Consider the following 21,753-nt stretch of genomic DNA (forward strand, 5'->3'; position numbering starts at 1 on the left):
GTCTCCTTCCGTCTGGTGTTCTAACTCATGGGTTTTCTTACACTCAAAAAAAAGTCTATAGTAGCCGCGGGTCGCGTCTCCTGCACTAATGGTGTACAAAAAACAAAATTAATAAATTCGGTCGCCTTCTCTCATAAGAAGGCGCGAGTTTCCGGCTCCTCCTCGGGCAGGCTACGGCTTGAGTGACGAGCGAAAATTTGCATCGTCTCAATGTATGCATGCTCTATCAGTTCTAGACTTATGCTTTCACTGTGCCGTTTAATGACGGCGTGCTTCTCTTCTTCATCTTATTTCTTCTTTCAATTCTTGTAATAGATATAGATATAGGCAGATTTATTTACAAGATCATAATCGCAAAAATTATCTTTATTAATTACAAATTTTTCTTCTTTAAAATAATATAAAATGACTGGATTCTTATAATTTTAAGCTCGTATTAATAAATAATCACTTTTATACCAAGTATATCTAAATACATTTCAAAATCTTGGAGAAAAAACTTATGTACCCAAAATTGAAGTATTATTATATTATTACGTAAATATAAATTTTTATGATAATTGTATTATGTAGAGATAATGTAGAGTAAGGCTAAGTCAAATAAGCTTTGAACAAAATGCTTCCAAATTTTAAAACCAAATAATCTAAAGACTATACGAAGGCAAATCAATAAGTACCCATGTTAGTAATGAAGACACGTTGTTCATAATAATTGTATTTATTTTTTAACGTAATCACCTTTTGGAACACATATTTCTCAATGTTGCTGCCATTTTTTAACGCTTCTGAAAAATATGATTTGTTGAAATCTGCAAAATGGGCATCTCCTTCGGCGATGGCTTCATTCGACGTGAATCTCTTTCCAACAAGCCATTTTTTCAAGTTTGAAGACAGAAAGAAGTCGCAGGGAGCCAAATCCGGAGAGAACGGTAGATGTGGCAACAATTCCTCGCGCAATTCAACCAACTTGGCTAAGGCGACTGCGGAGAAATGAGCCTGTGCATTGTCGTGGTGGAACAACACTTTTTTTGCCAAATGAGTCCGTTCTTTTTAATTCAATATCGAATCGATCCAATAAATCAGCATAGTACTGCCCGTGATAGCTTCCCCTTCTTCAAATAGTCGACAGAAATCATGCTTTGCACGTCCTAAAAAAGAATGGCCATCACCTTTCCGGCCGATGAGATCGTCTTGGCCTTCTTCGAAGCAGGTTCGCCGAGTGAGGTCCACTATTTTGACTGTTCCTTAGTCTCCGGTATATAGTGATGGATCCATGTTTTATAAACGGTATGACTTGATACAAAAACTCCTATGGATTGCGCTTAAACAGCTCCAAACACTACTTCGAAACTGATAACCGCATCCGGTTGTTGTCCACCTTAAGCAATTGCGGCACCCATCGGGTCAACAGGTCTTTCGTTCCCAAGTTATCATGCAAAATATTGAATGCCGTTCCGTATGACACGCCTACGGCCTCTGCCTCACGTACTTTCGTTCAGCGATCAACGAGAATTATGTCGTAGATCTTTTTAAAAATTTCTTCAGTAACCATGTCTGCAGGGTGGCCTGGGCGCTCCTCATCAAAAACAGATGAACGACCACGTTTGAATTCGTTAAACCAATACTTCACGGTTGTCATAGATGGTGAAGAGTTCCCATAAAAAGCATTAAAATTCGTTTTTATTTCTTCGCATGTTTTTCAATCAATAAATAAAAATCGAATCACGGATCAATATTGTTCTTTTTCCATGGTATCGAAAAATATCAAAAACGGTCATTACGAATTGCTGTCTAATCAAAACTATCGCATGAAACTCTCTGAAAGTTTGAATGATGTTGTTTGAAAAATCGTAGTACACGATGGTAATGTCAAACAGCATCAGCAACGCCGCCTGCCTTCAAACATACTATACTAATTGATTTGCCCTCATATTAAAACGGTTTTTTTGGTATTGTTAAAATCTTCATTTGCTTATCTTTTGGTATAAATGCTTCAAATTGTTTCAGACAGTATCCATGCAGCAAACAGTAACAGACTTTTGCGCCCAGTATTTCGTAAGAAAACTTCTTTGAACCAATTTTTGAAATGTTATCATGTGAGTTTCTTTGATCTTGAAGCCGAAATATAAATATTAACCGGTCTGAAAAAGGTTTGTTCTATTTATGGCACATATATTTCTGTAGATTCTTCTAATACTTTATACGGAGAAGAAATTAGATATCCATCTGCAGATGTAATTGGCATAAGAGTATGCCAGTATAGCTGTGATAGAAGATAAGACTGCAGTCATAAAAGATAAAGGTTAGATAATAGCCTTGACAGTCTTTACTCCTATATTAATTAAGATACTTCCAGAATATATTTCTAAACTAAAACCATTCTAAGTTCATTCGCATTATAAGTTGATCCTTCGCCAATTACATTGAAATGTGGTTATCTTGTTCTTATACAAATTTCTCTGCAGTTTGACTTGCGATCAGATAAGATCCGTAAAAAGTCCGTATTTTAAACGCTGTTATTTTACATGATGTAATATGGTGTATTTTTTTAAAATTCCAAAACCACTAATTCCCTGTTATAAATGAAGCAAAACCCATTTGCTTTTCTGCTTCTACTGTCCACTTTTGCAAATGTATATCCTAAATGATAGACCCTCTATCAACAGCTTTTCGAAATTTCAGAACATATTCGGCAACAAACACAAATTTGTCACTGTTTGATCCTCCTCGTATAACATTTTGTTCTAGTCTACTATGCCAACGGTCCCGGGCTCGATTCCGGCAGAAGCCAAAATATTTACGCTCGCATCTACTCTTGCAAGACGATGGCAAACCACCGAAAGTATCCTTGCCTAATATAACTTCTCTAAAAACGCTGCCGTTCGGAATCGGCGTTAAATTGTATGTTCCATATGCTTGTGTATAATCAATGTGCGCACCAGGCATATGAAAGAGGTTGCCTATGCCTGGACACAGGTATGGCACTAAAAGAAGAACATGCAATTGCTGAACAGATTTTACTTTAAAAAAAGACAGATCTTAATATTTAAAGAATCAAAACCAGAAATAATGAATACCGATTGAGTGCAAATGAACGCGCGACGTGAATCAATGTCCTTTTTGTTTATTGATATTTACTATTAACTATCGGTATTAACGTCGCATGTGTATTTGATATTATTCTGTTCATTTTTGCGTTATACTTGAAGTGCGAAGCAAATAAAGGAGTACCTGGTTGTAAAGCCGCTGTTGGAGATATCACAAACTTTCTCAGTATTCTCTTCGGTATAACTTTTGAATCCTTAAATACACCGCTGTATTCTTTAGTGACCTGTACGAAGGGAAAATCGGTAACAAACCTATTAGTAAGTCAGTGAAGGAACACATGCCAAATGTAGTCAATTACCAATTGTGGATCTATATTTTCGGCGCCTACAATAAGACACCCGAGTCGGTTTCTTACCTATCACGAGGTAGAATTCTTCTGTTGGCATATATTTCACCACTTTATTATCGATTACCTGTATAAAAGTGTGGAATATGGCAAGATAAGTTTAAGATTAAGATGATGCTTCCATGTACTAAGAGTCAAATGTACTCTAGTTACCTGAAATAATGTTGATGGAAACCTCGTATCATTCTTTATCCATAATGGATAAACTCCAATTTTTTTACCTATCAAACCAGTCCGTCTCCCGTGCCAGGCCTCCACTTTGTGACTGTCTCAATCGGAAATAATTCCAAAGAAGAAGGATTCATTCCGAGTTCCACATGAGGTAGATTATATTTGTCTTAAATTACTTCTTGAAGAAATTCCTTGCTGTCTTCCGTTAATTCTTCATTATACAACTGCACAGAAAAAAATTTGTTGCTTGAGCAGATATCTATCATTTAGCAGATATCTATTATTTACCCAAGCAAACATATTTTTATATATTGTTTGTATCCTAATTAGCATAATGTTAAGATGCATTTTTATACAACAAAAATTTTATTAGTATATAAAAGGAGTTATCTAATGCCAAGGAAATTGTAATAATGCTACGGCAATATTCTAATGAATTGATATTGGAATTATAATGTTCTAATATATATGTATTAAGAAGTCAATACTTTGATTAAAATTGTGTTATAAGTATTTCTTAAAACAAGCAAATTTTAAACATGTGTTGCAAAAGCATCACAAGGTATACATTAAATGTTTGCATATTATATTCAACACTTCCGTCTATCTGGATTAATTTTAATAGATATTTTCAGAATTCACAATATATGTATTACTTGTTATTTTGTACTTATGTATTATTTAAAAAAAAATGTTATCTATACACTGGTTACGTACGACACGCTGCGATTTTGGTAGCCACTGTGGATGACGATATCTGGGGATTACGATTCGTTTACTTCGACTTGATACAGATGTCATATCGATATTAAAAAGAGAAAAAAATTTCCACTAACATTTCTGTAGGTTTTCTCATTTAAATATTACTTCATATACCTCGTTTCATTTAAATGTTACTTCTTATATCTCACCTTTCTCAACAATTTCTCGCTTTTTTCGCAACATCGTATCCGTTCGTTCAAGATGAAATAATTGTTATGAATTAACAGTAAATGTCGTACAATTGTTTTAAGCATTTGTGAAACAGTTGGAAATTGCTAATGATCTTCGGAAGTGACGTTTTTCATATATTAATTAATTAATTTTACACTAATCCCTTCTCAGGAATTTCTTTTTTAATTTATAGTCTTACGCAAATGCGGGTAACCTAGTCCTAACCTTAATAGATACTGAAAGTACATCTTTACATCGTAAGGTTAGATGATTATTCTATAGTACTACATAGATTGTAGATGCTCTTAGATGAAGAACAAGTTACGTGAGGTTGATCATGTGGAAGGGTCCCGTCAGCATACAGGACGACAGCACACATCCATTCACATCGGTCGGTGCCTAGAGTCTTTCCGCTGGATAACCAACTAAAAAATATATTAGATTAGGCAATCACCTATATGATCATCAACCAATGTATGTGGTCACCTATGTGACCAATCAACTACGGATTATCGGAGCTCGCCCGATCATATGGAGGCTGAAATAGGGAAGGGTCACACACATGCGTACGGAGAGTCAGCGAAGTAACTTGAAAATAAACATCATTCAGTGAATATTTATAAGGTACAGGTATTCGTTCGTTTGCAACGTATTGCGCAGATCTGGTGCGTGTTTAATGAGATGATTGAACATCGTTTCCTCCAAATATGAGATCTATTATGAGCAAGATGAGAATAAATACTGACTTCAAAAAGACCGACACTGTTTCTAAGGTTAGTATACTTATTTCGCCAAACACGAGAAACGTACGTCTTACGGTGTTGTATCTTTTTTAGTGATAAATTTTAATTGTCTGGCAAAATATACAATAGAGATAAACTCTAACTACTAATATGACGAATAAAATTAAGGAGTGGTAATAATACCAATCCTGTAATATAATTTGGTAAAGCATTTTAGTTTTTAAGCATTTTCCTTTTTATCAAAACAGGTTAAGGTCAAAAAATCTTTGCAATTGTTGCAGCTATCAGCCACGGACAAAGAAAACCATGTAAAGAGCTGAAGCCTCTTTTTCGCCAACTGCCATCGCCTGAAACGGTCAGTCCGACTGAATCTGGGTTTTTCTCTAACGTTAGCCGTCTTTCTTCATCACCTGCACTTTTTATTGACATATTTTTTACCTTTTCTGCGCTGCTGACGATTTCCGTTAAGTCGGCATACGTTTTCGAAAATAGAGGCCGAAGTAGATCCATAAAGGCGCAAAATTTTTCGGCTCCGGCTTGTGAGACACCAAGCATCCTCATAGCAAATGCAAACCGACGATTGACTTCGAAGGCGTTTTTTATAGTAGGGCAAGAAGGAATTTTCGTTGGCTGACACTTTTTACACGTCACTATTAAATTGAAACCCAGCCCTCTGCTAGTAGTTTCAGTGAATTCGACGTCTCCCCCACATGTTTTACACTTAACTACTTGGCTCAGCTTTGAAAATACCGATATAAAATTTATAACTCTATAAGAAACACTTTGATCAATCGGCACATTCAAATCGTCGAAAGAGGTATTGAGCTTCTGTTCAGACGTACTAGTATTAATTGTTGCTGTCTCGGCGACGTATCTATTTGCAGGACCAACTCGCCTTTTCTTTCTGTTTCTTCTTTTTGTCGTCTTTTCAGCAGAGTGCCTCTTACCTCTTTTATCCATTATTTAAACAATCACAATGTTTTTAACTTTCAAAAACACGTAAATCAAAACTTTTGTCAACAAAACAAGATCACGTTGTGTTCACTAANATAAGGTTATATTTACTATACGCGCGCAGCGCTCCGAAACGCCCAAAAACGCTTGGCCAACACGTCAGCGTTTGACGCTCTTTTCAAATACTTAGAGTTCGAATTTTTACTTGAAACTTTACATACATGTTTTTCAATGTCTAAACTATTGATTTAGCAAAAAAATAAAAAATCGATTTTTTGAAAATTTTACAGTGTTCAGGTCTCTTAAGAAGCTTGACGTGGAAGCGCACGTACGTGGCGGCGATTTACGATTACTCATAACATGCGTGCCATATATAGTTTATGGTTGTTTTCTCTGCAATTGCTAAAAATATCGACGTCGTGCGAAAAGTATCACAATTTGCAGTGTCCCTTGTTTTGAAATCAGTAATATATGATGTTACGGTTAGTATTTTTCGTCAGCTAAGGCGTCGAAGTGCATGAATGCTGTGACACGTTGAATATTTTCTTTTGCTCTGTTAAATATTGGCTTATTACTCTGCAGCGAGTAAGAATATCGACGTATAACAGAAAACATTATCTCATTTGTACTCCTTTCAGTATGAATTAATGGATTGTAATGATATGATTAATGCACCTTCGTTAATTATAGTATTGACGGAAGACACTGCGGAACACGCTATGAGTTCCCGGTACGTGGCGGTTATAATTGGCGGGAAGATACCGCATGAGAAAAATCTCCGATGCTAACGTTTGGCGTCTGACTTGCTATTGAATAATTCTTGTTACACGTAATCGGCGAAATTTAGACAACGTCAAAAGATATTAAATTTATTCATCAAGCATTAACTTATCCATTCTCTTTTCAATTGGAAATAGTAATTTAGAATGATACGATTAATACACCTTCGTTAATTACGGTGCAGAAATGCATGTACGTTGCAGCATTTCGATTCGCGTTCGCGGCGACAGATTTAGTGAATTTTTTTTACAACATTTAAATATATCAACGTCATTCGAAAAGTATTGCGAACTGCAAAGTACCTTGTGTTGAAATTAGAGATTTATTACAATACAGTTGATATACATTCATCTATCAAGGCATTGCAGAGAAATAAACCATAAATATGTTGCGAAAGCGAAAGATCGACATTACGCAAAGTTCACGCACTTGCACGCCTTAATATACGAAAGGGAATTAACTGTATCATCATAAAGAAGTTATCTCAACACAGAGAATACTGTTAATTGTAATACTGTTGTTAACGCACGACGTTGATATCTTTAGTAGTAGCAGGGAAAAAAGCCATAAACTCTATTGACGCGCACGTGAATAATGGGAAAGCCGCAGTGTACACGCGTCCCATGCTTCAATTAACGAAAGTATATAAGTCGTATCGTTAGAAACCATTATTTCCATTAGAATAGAGTACGAACTAATTAATGTATCTTGAATAACGCCTATATCTTTAGCGGTTGTAGAGGAAAAAGCCGCAAACTCTGTCGCTACGCATGCGGATAATTGGAATGCCGCAAAGTACATGCACTTCCGCCCTGTAATTAGCGAAGTTGTATTAATGATATCAACATTCATTATTATTTTCAATAAAAACCTGCTGTTAATGTTTTATCAATAATGTCGATATCTGTCGTCTTTGCCGAGATTTCGGCGATTATTTGTGGCGGAGGATTGCACCGCGGCAATTCGTATGCCAAATGTTAGCGTCAAAGGCTTTTATATTTCATAATACCATCTCATGCATTATTGCCGCTACCTACCGGGAACTGACGTTTAATGCACTGTCTTCTACTAATTTTTCCTATATAGTAGTGCAATAATACATCTTTGTCGATTAAGACGTTGCAGAGAAATAAGCCATAAATGTGGTGCAAAAGCGTATAATCAACATTACGCAAAATTTACGCGTTTACACGTATTAGTTAACGAAGGTGCATTAATCGTATCATTAACTATCTCTAACTTTGATAGAATAGAGTTCGCACAACATAATGTTTGTTTTTGGTCGTTGATATCGTTATTTGTTGCAGAGACATAAATTGTAAATATTAGGTTGGTGCGTATGAAATGTCGGATTCTCTTTACATGCGGACGTTTTCCTCCCTGTTTTCGTTATACTTTTGTATTTGGCATAACCTCATTCATACTCGTATTGTCCATTGCCAGAGACTCATTTCAACAAAATAGGTTTTCTCGAAGGTCTTCCCTTTTTTATTTCTTTTGAGTTTATTACCGATATGAATTCTGCCGACATTCGCGTCATTTTCTTATATGAGTACAAACTTGGTAATAGTGCTGCAAAAGCTGCACGCAACATAAACCAAGCGTTTGGGGAGAATACGGTTAACAATCGGAAAGTGCAGCGTTGGTTCGAAAAATTTCGGACTGGCGATTTTTCACTGCAAAATGAGCCGCGCGGAAGACCCAAAACGTCTGTGAATAATGATGACCTGAAGGCTCTAGTGGAAGCGGATCCAGCCGTATCCACGAGGGAACTTGCTATCAGGATGAAAGTTGACCATACAACGATATTGAGACACCAAATTGTACTCCCATCGCTTGTGAATCGGCATGGCCCGCTACTGCTCCATGACAACGCTCGGCCGCACACATCGCACAAAACAATTGCGAAACTGAACGAACTGGAATATGAAGTTTTGCAGCATCCACCATATTCACCGGATCTCTCGCCGACCGATTTTCATTTTTTCAAGCATTTAGAGCTGTTTTTAAGAGGCAAACACCATGAAAATGAAGACAGTCTAAAAAACTCGATATCAGAGTTTATTAATTCTAAAGACCAAAATTTTTTTAAGACAGGCATCTACGCTTTAAAATCTCGTTGGGAGAAGTGTATTGAAGCGAATGGAGCATACTTTGATTGAATAAACAGCTTTTGAAGAAAGATATACAGTTTTATACAATCACTTAAGAATCCGACATTTCATATGCACCAACCTAATATTATACGAATATAAAATTTCACACCATCGACACGTATAGGATGTTGCACCTATGTACAAAGCAATATATCGCTGCAGATTGCTGCAGGGGAACATATACATATATCGTCGCTGTCTACTAAGTCGCGATTGACCATGTATGCCCTTGCAGCAGTTTTAGCACATGTGCAACAAATAAAAGACGAAGATATATCTTGAAAAATGACAATTTCAAAAGCATTATAGTCACATAAATTGTTATTCAGGACAATTTCATGTAAAAGCGAATGTTCTTCTGCATTTTGCGATAACGCATGCATCAGAAGCATAAAGGGGGTTTGTTAAGCGAGTATATATACCGAACTGAATAAATAACGACTCGTAATATCTGCGTGGCGTCGACATAGCGAGTACATCATCAGTTATTGTGGTCACAGTTATTATCATTACCTCGGCCCGATGAATAGCAAGCGATGGGAAAAAGATATCGCGTACGCAATGATCCCTTTCAAACTGTTAACGTGGTCCAATGGTGTTTGGCCACTTCAAGCCCATACCGTCTCTTCTCTAATACGATGCATTTTCGCCACTTGTTGCATGGTACGCATCTTTCGAATTGAGCTTCGATGATCCTCAACGTGCAGTCCATTCGAGAACGTAGACAGATTAAACTTTCACGTCGACATCGCGACAGTTACGACAAAGTTTCAATACCGCGACAATATTGCCAAGTGCTTAAGTTTCCTCGTTTATTAAAGAACTCCTTAATTAAAGTGCAGAAAGTGAAATGATTTCTTTGATGATGATAAAATTACGATTAATCAATAGAACGAATAACTATGGAAAATTTACGACAAAATTCTTTCATTCTTTCGTAGAAAACACACTTCATTATATTTATTGGGTTGTTCGGAAAGTAATTTCGTTTTTTCCCGACAGAGGATTTAATTGTATTTTTTCACAGCTAACTTCACACTTAAGTCGCATTGTCATTATATGTTTTGACAGCTGATATAGCAAGGCTTGTGTGTGAATAAGTTCAATTGATTTTACGCAGTAGTTTTTGGTCGGTGCCCTTTTAAATATGGAGAGCAATAAGCAGCATTTTCGTCATATTTTACTTTTTTACTATANATATTATATCTTCTTTTTGCCGGGAGTAGTATAATTATTTTTGAGAAATTAGTGACATAACTTGTCTTATATACAATATGGAAAAGGCAAAAATGCCAGGAAATTAAAAAAATATATAATTATACATAAATATTTCAGATAAACGTAGGGTTTAAAAAGATCTACTGGGTCTATGCATAATTTCGTAGCGAAAATTGAGTAAATTTTAAACGCAATATATTAGGTTGGGGAAAAAGAAATCCATTATTTTTTCGGTAAATGGCTGTAGTGATCGATATCTCGTAAAGTATCGATCAAACAATTTCAGATTTATGCTCGTTGAAAAGGTGACATTTCGCACTAAAATAATTCTTTTGTTGTTTTTTGTTTGGTCCATTCTGTTGTGAGTTATAGGATGTTAAAAATGGAAGTCAACAAAAAGAAAATTCGGTACATTTTAAATTTTTTCTGTGATAAAGGCGAAAATGCAAGCCAGGCGGCTGTAATTGTGAATGGTGTTTATGGTGCCGATACTGTAACAGCCAATTATGTGCAATTTTGGTTTCGTCGATTCCGTTCAGGTATTTTTGATGTTAAAGATGCACCTCGCACAGGTAAGCCCGTCGTCAAAAATGTCGATAAAATCACAGAAATAATCGACCGGCATGTTAGCAGTCGTAGCATCGCCCAGGAGTTAAAGATCGACCATATAATAGTTTTAAACTATTTGCACAAAGCTGGATTCAAAAAGAAGCTCGATGTTTGGGTGCCACACCAATTAACACAAAGAAACATGATGGATCCATCTGCGAAGCCTTGGCCAAACGGAATGAAATCGACCCATTTCTTAAACGGATGAGAACTGACTGAGAGTGACTGGGGATGAGAAATGGGTCACATACGACAACATTGTGCGAAAATGATCGTGGTCAAAGCGCGGTGAAGCAGTTCAAACAGTGCCCAAACCAGAACTAACGGCCAGGAAGGTTCTGCTGTGCATTTTGTGGGATTGGAAAGGAATCATCTATTATGAGTTGCTTCCATATTGTCAAACACTACTACTGTCAATAACTGGACCGTTTGAAGCTAGCGATTGACCAGAAACGGCCAGAATTGGCTAACAGGAGAGGTGTTGTGTTCCATCAGGGCAGGACACACATGTCTATAGTGACTCGCCAGAAACTCCGGGAGCTTAGTTGGGAAGTTTTGATGCATCCACCATATAGTACGGCACCAAGCGATTACCATGTTTTTCTTGCATTGCAAAACATTCTTAGTGATAAGAAATTGGCATTAAGAGAAGATTGTGAAAACCGATTACTAGAGTTTTTCGCCAATAGGGACCAAGACTTCTATGAGAGAGGCATTATGAAGCTACCTTTAAAATGGCAACAAATTATAAAACAAAACGGTGCATATTTGACCTAAACGGGCCAATCCGAAACATGTTAAATAAAGTCTTGAACTGCACGTAAAAATAATGGATTTCTTTTTCCCCACCTAATATTTAGCAAAAGAAACAATTTCAATCAATTAAATACGTTCCATTGTGTTCAACGACTTTCTGCCATCTCTCCACAATCTTCATTATCCCTCTTTCATAGAAGTCCTGAGATTTTTGGGCAAAGAAGTCATCCAAGTAGTTTTTGTGGACGTCCAGGAAACTGAAGGTTTTGTTATTCAAATTATTCTGTAACTTTTTTTGTGTCATCAGAGAAACGTGTAGTCTAGCGTTGTCCTGGTGGATCACAACGCCCTTTCCGTTTGCCAATTCGGATCACTTCTGATCCATTGCTCGCTTTAATTTGGCCAATTGTGAGCAGTACTTGGTTAAATCAATCGTTTTGTTGGGTGGCAGTAGCTCATAATAAACGATTCCTTTCCAATACCACCAGATACTGAGCATGACACTTCTTCGGGTGTAATCCAGCCTATACAACCGTTTCAGCAACCTCCCTGCGCTTCGACCATGATCTTTTTCGACTGACATTGTTGTGCACAATACATTTTTCATCGCCAGTGATCATCCGCTTTAAAAATGGTTTGTTCTTATGGCGTTTGAGCAGCGAATTACAAGCTGAAATTCAGTCTAATACATTCTTTTCGCTTAGTTTGTGCGGCTCCCAAATATCGAGCTTGTTTACCATCCTAAGCTTCCGTAAATGTTTCGAAACGTCAGTTGATTGGTCAATGTTAAGGTTATTTTCGATCTCTGTTGTCATCAAATGCCGGTCGGAGTCGATAAAAGGCTTGATTTGATCGCCATCAGTAGTGACTGGCCGGCCAGAGCGAGGAGCACCTTGGAGATTAAAATCTCTGCAACGAAATTTCGCAAACCACTTCCGACACATACTTTCGCTTATGGCATTCTCCCCACATTCGACGCATATCTTTTTGTGAATTTGCAACGTGTTTTGTCTCTTCGGAAATAAAAATGCGAAATGCACCGTAAATATTGTTTTTTTCTTCCATGTTCAAAATATAATTAAATTTCGTATACGTCATGGATCTCGATGAATACTTTCTTAAAATGTCAGTACAAATTTCAGCTTTCACTTAATGTACGACATTTCATATGTTTGACACATGTGCGAGCGGAAAAACAACTACGAACGACATCTGTTGGAATTTCGCTACGGAATTATGCATAGACCCAATATTTACTGATCTCAACAGTTTGATCTTACGTCGCAAAAGTCAGAGCAAAATTACTTCGAATTTTTTAAATAGGACTCTCTATTTTTTACTGCATTGTTTTATAGCTATTATTAAGATCTTTTCAAAACATTATAATTTTATGCACATTATATCAGCTGTTTTGAAGTTATGGAAGCTTTTATGATAAGATGTCCACCCAACAAGGGGACAAAATCGAATATAGAACCAACGAAAGCAAATTCGAGAAATTATCCACCCAACGAAGCCCAGATCGGATGATGATCTAGCCAATGAAAGTAAAATCAGAGTATGATTCATCCAATAAAGACAAGATCGCGAGATGATCTAAGATGAAACGATTGACTCAAAGTGAGTAAAATTATAGTATTTGAAAAGGTCTCAAGAAAGTCTATAAGAATATATAATAAAACGTGAGGAGTTTCATAAACAAAATTTAAAATGGTTTTGACTTGACCTTGGCAACGCTATCCAAGGTCAAACTGATTAGTAAATAGATATTTTTAAACCCTATAACTTTTATCCGACATGTTTTTTATAAAACATATATTTTGCGAAATATTCCAGGATCTCGAGTTTTTTTGTACACTCTGTACACTACTTGCTATTTATAATGCTAACGTTAGCGACCATTCGTAGCGATATATAGGTTCTTTGACGTTGTACAGAGTGTTGCATAATACAAAACAGTATGTCAAGTTGCCGCAGGATTACACGTGAGAGAGCGAGAGCGCGTCATGCGAATTCTGGCAGGTCGCACATGCTCTTACTTTCTCACGCATGCTCTTGCTTTTACATCGTACAAGGAACAAATTAATTGTACACAGAAAAAACAATTCTGCTGGAATAAATGAACTTTCTGTTGTCTGAGGATGAAACAAAAATTCGGTTATAGGAACAGGAAAATTCTTGTAAAAAATTTCTTGTTTCTATTCGGTCGATTACTTTCAGTTGTCTCAATAGAATTTTTATGTAACAAGATGTGCATATGAATTTTCTTAGTCGTGATAACAGAAATATCATTTCTTATCATCAAATTTTTATCTGGTTCTTATTAAGTTGTAGGAACCGAGTTCTTTTTCCGTGTACGAAATATGCAATTCTCATTAATATATCAGCCTTTGCAACATCTTACAATTCATGTATATTAACAGACTATAGTAGTGATTTTGCCTTCCATCGAGGTTAATATGGGCTGCACTGACGCAGAGCAAAATGTAGATAGTCTCATGTTTGTCTGTTGCGGAATAATTTCTATAGTGAAGACCATATGTTTCCGCATTTATGCGAATAACTTAATTGACACTTACAACGCTGCAATAGAAGATTATACCACAATCGAAAGCCCGGAACAGCGTAAGATCATGAGAAAATACGCTTTAATCGGAAGGATACTTTCCTGTTTTATGGTGTGCTTCGCTTACTTCGCAACTGTCGTCTATACGCTAATCCCGCTTTTGAGTGACGAGCCGATTGATCAGTTCAACGTAACGGACAAGGAAATCGTGTTGGAGTATACGATACCATCAAAATGCACTTTGGAGTACTTCCATATTCCGATGAGCATGTACGAAATTATCACTCTCACTGAATCTTTTATGATGGCACTCACGTGTACTTGCAACCACGGTAATATCTATATTTGGTAATTAATATTTGCATGTAATTTTTGAGTTGCTCAATATTAAAGTTGGATCTCTCTATAGTCACACTTTTAGGACCGAAATGTATCTAGACAAGAGATCGTTTTAGTTCTGCTTACAGCAGGATCGTAACTTTATAAAATACGAAAGTTAGGTTTCATTTGGTTCTCGTAATGTCATGAACGCCAAAACACGAGCCTCAATAGATGATTGCGCATCGTACATAAATGGTTGTTAAGGAGACGACATCATGTAATTTAGAAATGTGACTACGTTTAAATATTCACTGCCAACATTTATAGTATACATAATATAAACTATAGATTTTTAGTACTGGCGATGCATTTCGCAAACCAGCCTATAAAGAGGTGAACTGTTAGGAGATTGTAACTATAAGAAAATGAACTATAGAGAGGCCTTACTGTATATAGATATCAGATAGAAAATCGTGCACAGAAAAAATTCTCTTTCATCGATAGAATTTTTGTTTAAATAACAACATTATTGAAACTAATACATTGTTACGTCCTGCGTACCTCACGAACAATGAATTTTTCTTCCTGTGCCTTTCTTACAAACATTTGTTCCCTTGGATTGAGAAACAGACGCATTTGGCCAAGCGATATCCAGTAATAAAAACTGTAATATGACTAAGAACGTTGCCGAAAAGGCCAACCAGATATGGAAATGTTAGTCTGTCAATGAAATTCAGATTCAATAGTTGTTTATAAGACCCCGATAACGCGCCACCAGATATGGCAATATGTCATGTGTTTCCCAACGCGTCTATTCTACGAATAGTAAAAAACAAAATGCAGCGATCCCCCTTTCGCTTTCACGTACGCTCTTTATGAGGAACATAGCCTAAGCGATCAACCGGATGTGGAAACGTTAGCGCGTCGATAAAATTTAGATCCAAAGGTTATTTATGAAATTCAATAATGCGCCACCAGATATGTCATATGTTTCCCAAATCGTCTGTTCTACGAACTGTATAAAAGAAACCGCAGCAATCCCCTTCACATCTTCACGTCTTCTGTGCGCTTTTATGATTGCTAGCATTCGAAAGACTCTGACGAACCCTTCCCCCCATCTTCCTTCTACGAAAACCGTCATCCGCTACTCCTAAAAGTTTTCCTATAAAAACCCTATTCTCTTGCCACTACAATACTACTTCTGATTAACACGCTGCATCAGACAGAATTAGACTCGTATCGAACAATCTCTCTGAGTCTATCGCAATACTCCACGGTATTTCCTTAGCAGATCTTGCTAATTGTTAAAATTTCTCTGATCGACATTTAGGCATAGTGCTCCAATACAATCATCGCGAGTGCATCTGCCACGCAGCCAATTAGTCCACAAGTTGAGCCATGAGACATCTCAAGTTAGCCCTCGCTCCTAGGAGTCTCAGAAATCCAGTATACCTTGATCAACGAAACCATGTTCTACGTACTATTCACCACAGTCGATCCATATAAATTGTAAATCTCAATTTCATATTTAAACACGACTTTTAATAATTTCACTCCAATCTCCAATCCCACTTCACTTCTTAAACACACATATACACAGCGTAATTATTATCTTCCTTGTATTATATAATGTTGTTCTCATCATACCGATATGTTAAACATTCTTGTTACGTTAAATCCGATTGTATTACGACGGTGGATCAAATATAAATGAGCCTTTTGCTAAAAAACGATTTTTTTTCAAAATTAATTCTAATTTATATTTTTCTTACTTTTTTACACAGTCCCCCATCTTATCTATACACTTCCTCCAACGGTGTGGTAATTTTTTAATCCCTGTATCATAAAAAATTCGCGGACGTGTATCAAACCAATTGCACATGAATTGCTGCACCTCCTCGTTTGCTGTGAAACGCTGTCCACCAAGGGCTTCCTTGAGTAGCCCAAACATATGGAAGTCGCATGGTGACATGTTTGGGCTGTAGGGTGGATGCTAGGACATCCCAGTGCATAACAGCCAATTTTTGTTATGTTACTGCTGTGATGTGGAGTCTGACGTTGTCATAGAGAAGCAACACACTTCTGATCGGAATGCCGCGCTTTTTTGACCGATAGGCAGCTCGAAATAAAATTCCTGAGAGATTTCAAGAACAGTTAAGTGCTGATCGCTTTCAATGAGTTCTTGAACAGCTTCGGTGCGATGCTGGTGCGGGGACGGCGTGGGTGGGCAATGTTTTCAACACGCTCCCGTCCTTTCTTAAATTCGTTACACCACTGCTTCACCCTATCCGAGGTAAAGAGATTAAATTCTTTAACTTAAATAAAAGACCACCTAACGTACGTTCTGGGATCGGAATAAATGGGCCATTCCGGATCTTGACCTAATTTGCAGACCTGCCAGTACGGCCTCGCAAGTGTGCGAGTTTGCAATGTTTGTTGCGTACATCCTCTTCCAAGACGTAATAACGTCATATATTGTTTCAAAAAATCAAGTATTAGTTTCAACGATATTGTTATTAAATTAAAATGATTTGTTCTAGTTATGACGCTTTGATTAATTCTATAGATATTACGGAATTTTTCTATATATAAAGTCATAACATCCTATAAAATTATATAGTATCATAAAGAAGCAGAAAATGAAAAAGTTAGCGCGGAACCATATATTTTAACATTGTGTTACGAAATTATGTACAGAGTCTTATGGGTTTCCTTCTTGTAAAGGTAACGACTCCTTGTTCCTCAATATTACACTGCACGTGTGTGGTCAATTAACAATTCTGAAAGCCAATTTTGCCAACATTGATGTTACAAGTCCTCAGGTTCATAATCACTTTAACGCATTGATACAAAGACACGATTATCTAATGAGGTTAGGCCAGAAGCTCGCCGATACAATCAGTTTTGCGTTGTTGATGCAATTATTCATTACCAATGTATTACTATGTATAATGGGTGAATATTATCTCACTAATAACGGCTTAACGAATATAAGTATGCTACACTAGAAAAACTCGTATTAAATTACTAAATATTCTTGCAGGATTCCAATTCATCTTAGCGTTGAAGAAGAGCAACGCTGTTATGTTAGCGAAAAGCTGTGTGGTGCTTGGTTCTTTCTTAATGCAAATTTCCGTCTATAGTTTCGTCGGGGATTATTTCAAAAACCAAATGGAAGAAATCGGACTTTTCCTTTATCAGAGTACTTGGTACAATCTTCCTGCAAAGTTGACACGAAACTTGGCCTTTATCATTATGCGATCTCAATCTCCGATCAAACTGCAAGCTGGAAATTTTATCGTGGTAAATCTCACGACCTATATAAGCATCCTAAAGACTTCTATTTCGTATCTATCTGTACTCCGCGTAATGGTGGAAACGTAGTCTAACATACACAACGGGATGATAAAATCTACAAAATAAATTTATATAAATCTACAATACGGAGTCCTGTTTGATGAGAGAGAAATTCTGTCGAAGCAAGAGATTATTATATAATATTATTTTAATAAAACTGTTAATTGTGTAGTTGCAATGCAGTCACCTATTCGTGCCAAATTAACAGATTCTCCTCTCTCAGCAGCGTGTAAATATATTTGTATACTTGAAAAAAAGGAGAAAAAAATATGTTTATTTCGGCAAATAAAACAATTTTCACTTATGTATTTTTGTTAGAAATATTTCCCTTTTTATCTCTTCCGATATTCATGTTCCCGTGACAACCTGTTTTCACAATCCCTTTGAAATATTTTGTCGGAAAATGCAACCAAGATAGCATCGTTGAAACATTAGACATTGAAATATAATAAAATTCATAAAACCTATCGAAGACTTTTGCGACACGATCATTTTGACTCGTTTTTTCATTCACCAAATTACGGTATGCACCGGCAAGCTTGAACAAGCTACTTCTCTATAATATACTTCTCTACACTTAATGACACGTGTGCAAAATGCAGAGAGTGGATGATAGGTGGCTATACATGCTAAATAAAAAATGAAGTATAATCATAACATCACGATATTACAAAATTATTTTTCATAAAGGCAGCAACGTAAAAACGTAATTCGCTGCGTTCCATGGCGATGCGCACGTTTGAGATATAGAAATAATTGGAAATGCGGGTATACCGTTTGGGGTGAATAACAAATCAACCAGAATATACGACGTAGAGCAAAGATAGCGAGCATATCCACGGTCAATGGTCACTATTACAGCCATTATTTTAACACAATGACAGGTGGACGATGGAATGCCGATATCGCGTACGCAATGAACCCTTTTAAAATGCTGATGTGGCCTATGGGTGGTTGGCCTCTTCAAGTTTATAACTTCTATTCTCTGATACGATGTGTGATAGTGACTTTTGGCATGGTATGTAAAAGATTTTCAATTAAAAGGTTTCATTTATAATTATTAGGAAAACAATGTTTTTTACTAAAAAAAAGTGATTATATTTTTATTCCAATGCGAAGTACAGAATTACTATATAATTAAGTGTTGAACACAATATCTGATAAATGATCACCTCGATTTTTTTACAAATGGTCATTTTTTGAAGGAAGTCTCGCATAACGTTTTGGCATAATTGCAATTCGATTTTGTGAATAACATTTTTAATATTATCCTTAAACTCTTAAATCGTTTGTAGAATATTATCTTAGACTTTCCTTTACATAGTCTCAAAGAAAATAGTTTAGCGATATTAAATCACACGATTTAGATGGCCAATTGAAATGTCCGCGTCGAGAAATTATATATCCAGGGAATTTTTCAAGTAATAACGCGATTGTTTCGCTGTTTGTGTGGCACGTTGCGCTATCATGCTAGAAATAAACATCGTCCAAGTTCAAATCATTAAGCCAAAAAAGTTGGTCAACATATAGTAACGCAGTGCATTCACTGAAACAGTAGCACCGGCTTCGTTTTCGACAGACAATTTATCTAGCTAGCCGAGCACGGGGTGTCACTAACTTGACCCAAACGCTCAAATTTCTTGATTAGGTTAACAATTGCTAAACGAAAAAATGCTTTATTGTCACCGAAAGCAGTATAAACTTTACGAACTGTCTCTACGAAATTTTCCTCATTTTTGTAGTGAATTTTCACAATTTCTATACATTGCTAAACAGTATATTGTTCTATTTTTGTTAACCATATACTTTTTACTTTTCAGTTTTTAAGGAATGACAGTTCTATCTTTAATAGTTTAAAAATAGTACGAAATTAAAAATGAAATCTCTTAATGAAGAACTCCATATTTTCGAGTCAAGCATCGATGAACCTAGGCCATAAACGGACCTTATATTTAGGACCGTCTTAAGATCTTCATTTTTAAATGTTTTGCCAATAAAATGAATCGTACAGTATTTGAAAATAAACTTAAGACAGTATTATATATAAAATTCGACTATGAATATCTGCCCTAGACACTCGCAATCGTTTATGGACATCGAAAAACTAATATTATGTTCGACTTTAATACATTCACTGCGGCGCCAATGATGAAAAATAGTTACATGATGTTGAAAATTGTTTATTTGTTTAAAAATCTCCTTCTACATTGATTTAAACATTTTATATTATATTATACCTTATTTTGCATTTTTCGTAGAAAACATTCAAATCCGACAAAGTATCGACATTCGTACCAGGAAAGAAATAGTTAAGTCGACACTTTCTTGTGTGAACGCAATGAACGTGTTAAGGACGCTGTAAGTTCAACAAGTGTTGCGATGTTTATTGTTAGTTTTAGAATTATATTATACTACATTATTATTATTAAGACGTTTGATGGTCTTAATAATAATAATGTAGACGATAAAAATTTTTCTAGAAGGAAACAGAATTATGACATATTATCTATTCTATAATATATCAAGAAAAACCAACATTTTTCTCCTGCACATTACTGAATATTTTTACACATTGATTTTCTCATAAAAATGTAAATTGTGTGAAATGGCTAACGCAAATATCTCTACAAATAATTAACGTCACATAACTAGAATTTGCAAATAATTAAGTCACCTAATAAACTAATGTATCTTTAACTTAATCTTATTAAAAAATTACATGAAATTCTTTACAAGACAATTCTAAAGAATATAATTTAGAATTAAATATTGTTGCAAAACAGATGAAATAAAGTTGAAGTAAACTTTCATACGCATCATTTACAGGGTGTCTCATTTACATACAAAACACTATGTTGAGTTATCGCTACAGATGTATGCATGAGAGAATAAGAGCGCGCTGCGCGAACTCGGGCTGGTAGAGCGCTTTCATTCTCTCACGCGTGCCCTTGCACTGTATGCCTCTGTATATAAATAAGACAACTTGTACCTGATGAAATATATATTTTTGCACATATTAACCCATTAACGCCCAAACGACGCGAATTTTAAGTAACTTTTCAACGAGTTTTTTTTTATGCTATCGGTCTACAAAAAAATTTCGCAGGCTCTTTTCCGACGTAAAATTTCATGTTCTTTCAGAATCCGAGGTCAAAATTGCGATTAACCCCTAAAGAAAAAAATATGGCCGATTTAAACATGAAAAACGTGAAAATTTTCGAAACATTTTTTTTCTGAATTTTTTTTGCAATGATACCGCAAATGTATCATCTCTTAATCATGATCAGAGGTGATCGCCCAAACGACGCGAATTTTAAGTAACTTTTCACCGAGTTTTTTTTATGCTATCGGTCTACAAAAAAATTTCACAGGCTCTTTTTCGACGTAAAATTTCATGTTCTTTCAGAATCCGAGGTCAAAATTGCGATTAACTCTTAAGGAAAAAAATATGACCGATTTAAACATGAAAAACGTGAAAATTTTTGAAACATTTTTTTTCTGAATTTTTTTTTGCAATGATACCGCAAATGTATCATCTCTTAATCATGATCAGAGGTGATCATGGGGGTTGAAGATTAACAGGAAATTTTTATATTAATAGTGAATCACTTATTTTTCAAAAAATGAAGATTTTTTTTTGCCAAATTGAAGGTTAAAAAAATTTTTTTCTCTAAAACTATAGACTAGGAAAAAATTGCTAAGAACAAAAATGTCTTAGAATCAGTCAAGGAACAC

General features: G+C 35.9%; 1 protein-coding gene and 2 pseudogenes across 1 annotated transcript; 1 reads left to right on the top strand and 2 right to left on the bottom strand.

Moving 5' to 3' along the window:
• Positions 1 to 668: 668 nt before the first annotated feature.
• Positions 669 to 3,018, bottom strand: LOC106747948 (annotated as a pseudogene).
• An 83-nt stretch (positions 3,019 to 3,101) lies between these two features.
• LOC106747946 lies at positions 3,102 to 3,759 on the bottom strand (annotated as a pseudogene).
• A 1,527-nt stretch (positions 3,760 to 5,286) lies between these two features.
• Positions 5,287 to 18,045, top strand: LOC106747947 (odorant receptor 13a-like). Its single transcript, XM_014626004.1, has 4 exons — positions 5,287 to 5,331; positions 14,198 to 14,672; positions 17,386 to 17,616; positions 17,705 to 18,045. Exons 1-4 carry the CDS (start codon positions 5,287 to 5,289, stop codon positions 18,043 to 18,045), a joined length of 1,092 nt encoding a protein of 363 aa, XP_014481490.1.
• The last annotated feature ends 3,708 nt before the right edge of the window (positions 18,046 to 21,753 follow it).

This window comes from Dinoponera quadriceps, unplaced genomic scaffold, assembly GCF_001313825.1.
Source record: "Dinoponera quadriceps isolate SergipeBrazil2010 unplaced genomic scaffold, ASM131382v1 scaffold2664, whole genome shotgun sequence".
NCBI lineage: Eukaryota > Metazoa > Arthropoda > Insecta > Hymenoptera > Formicidae > Dinoponera > Dinoponera quadriceps.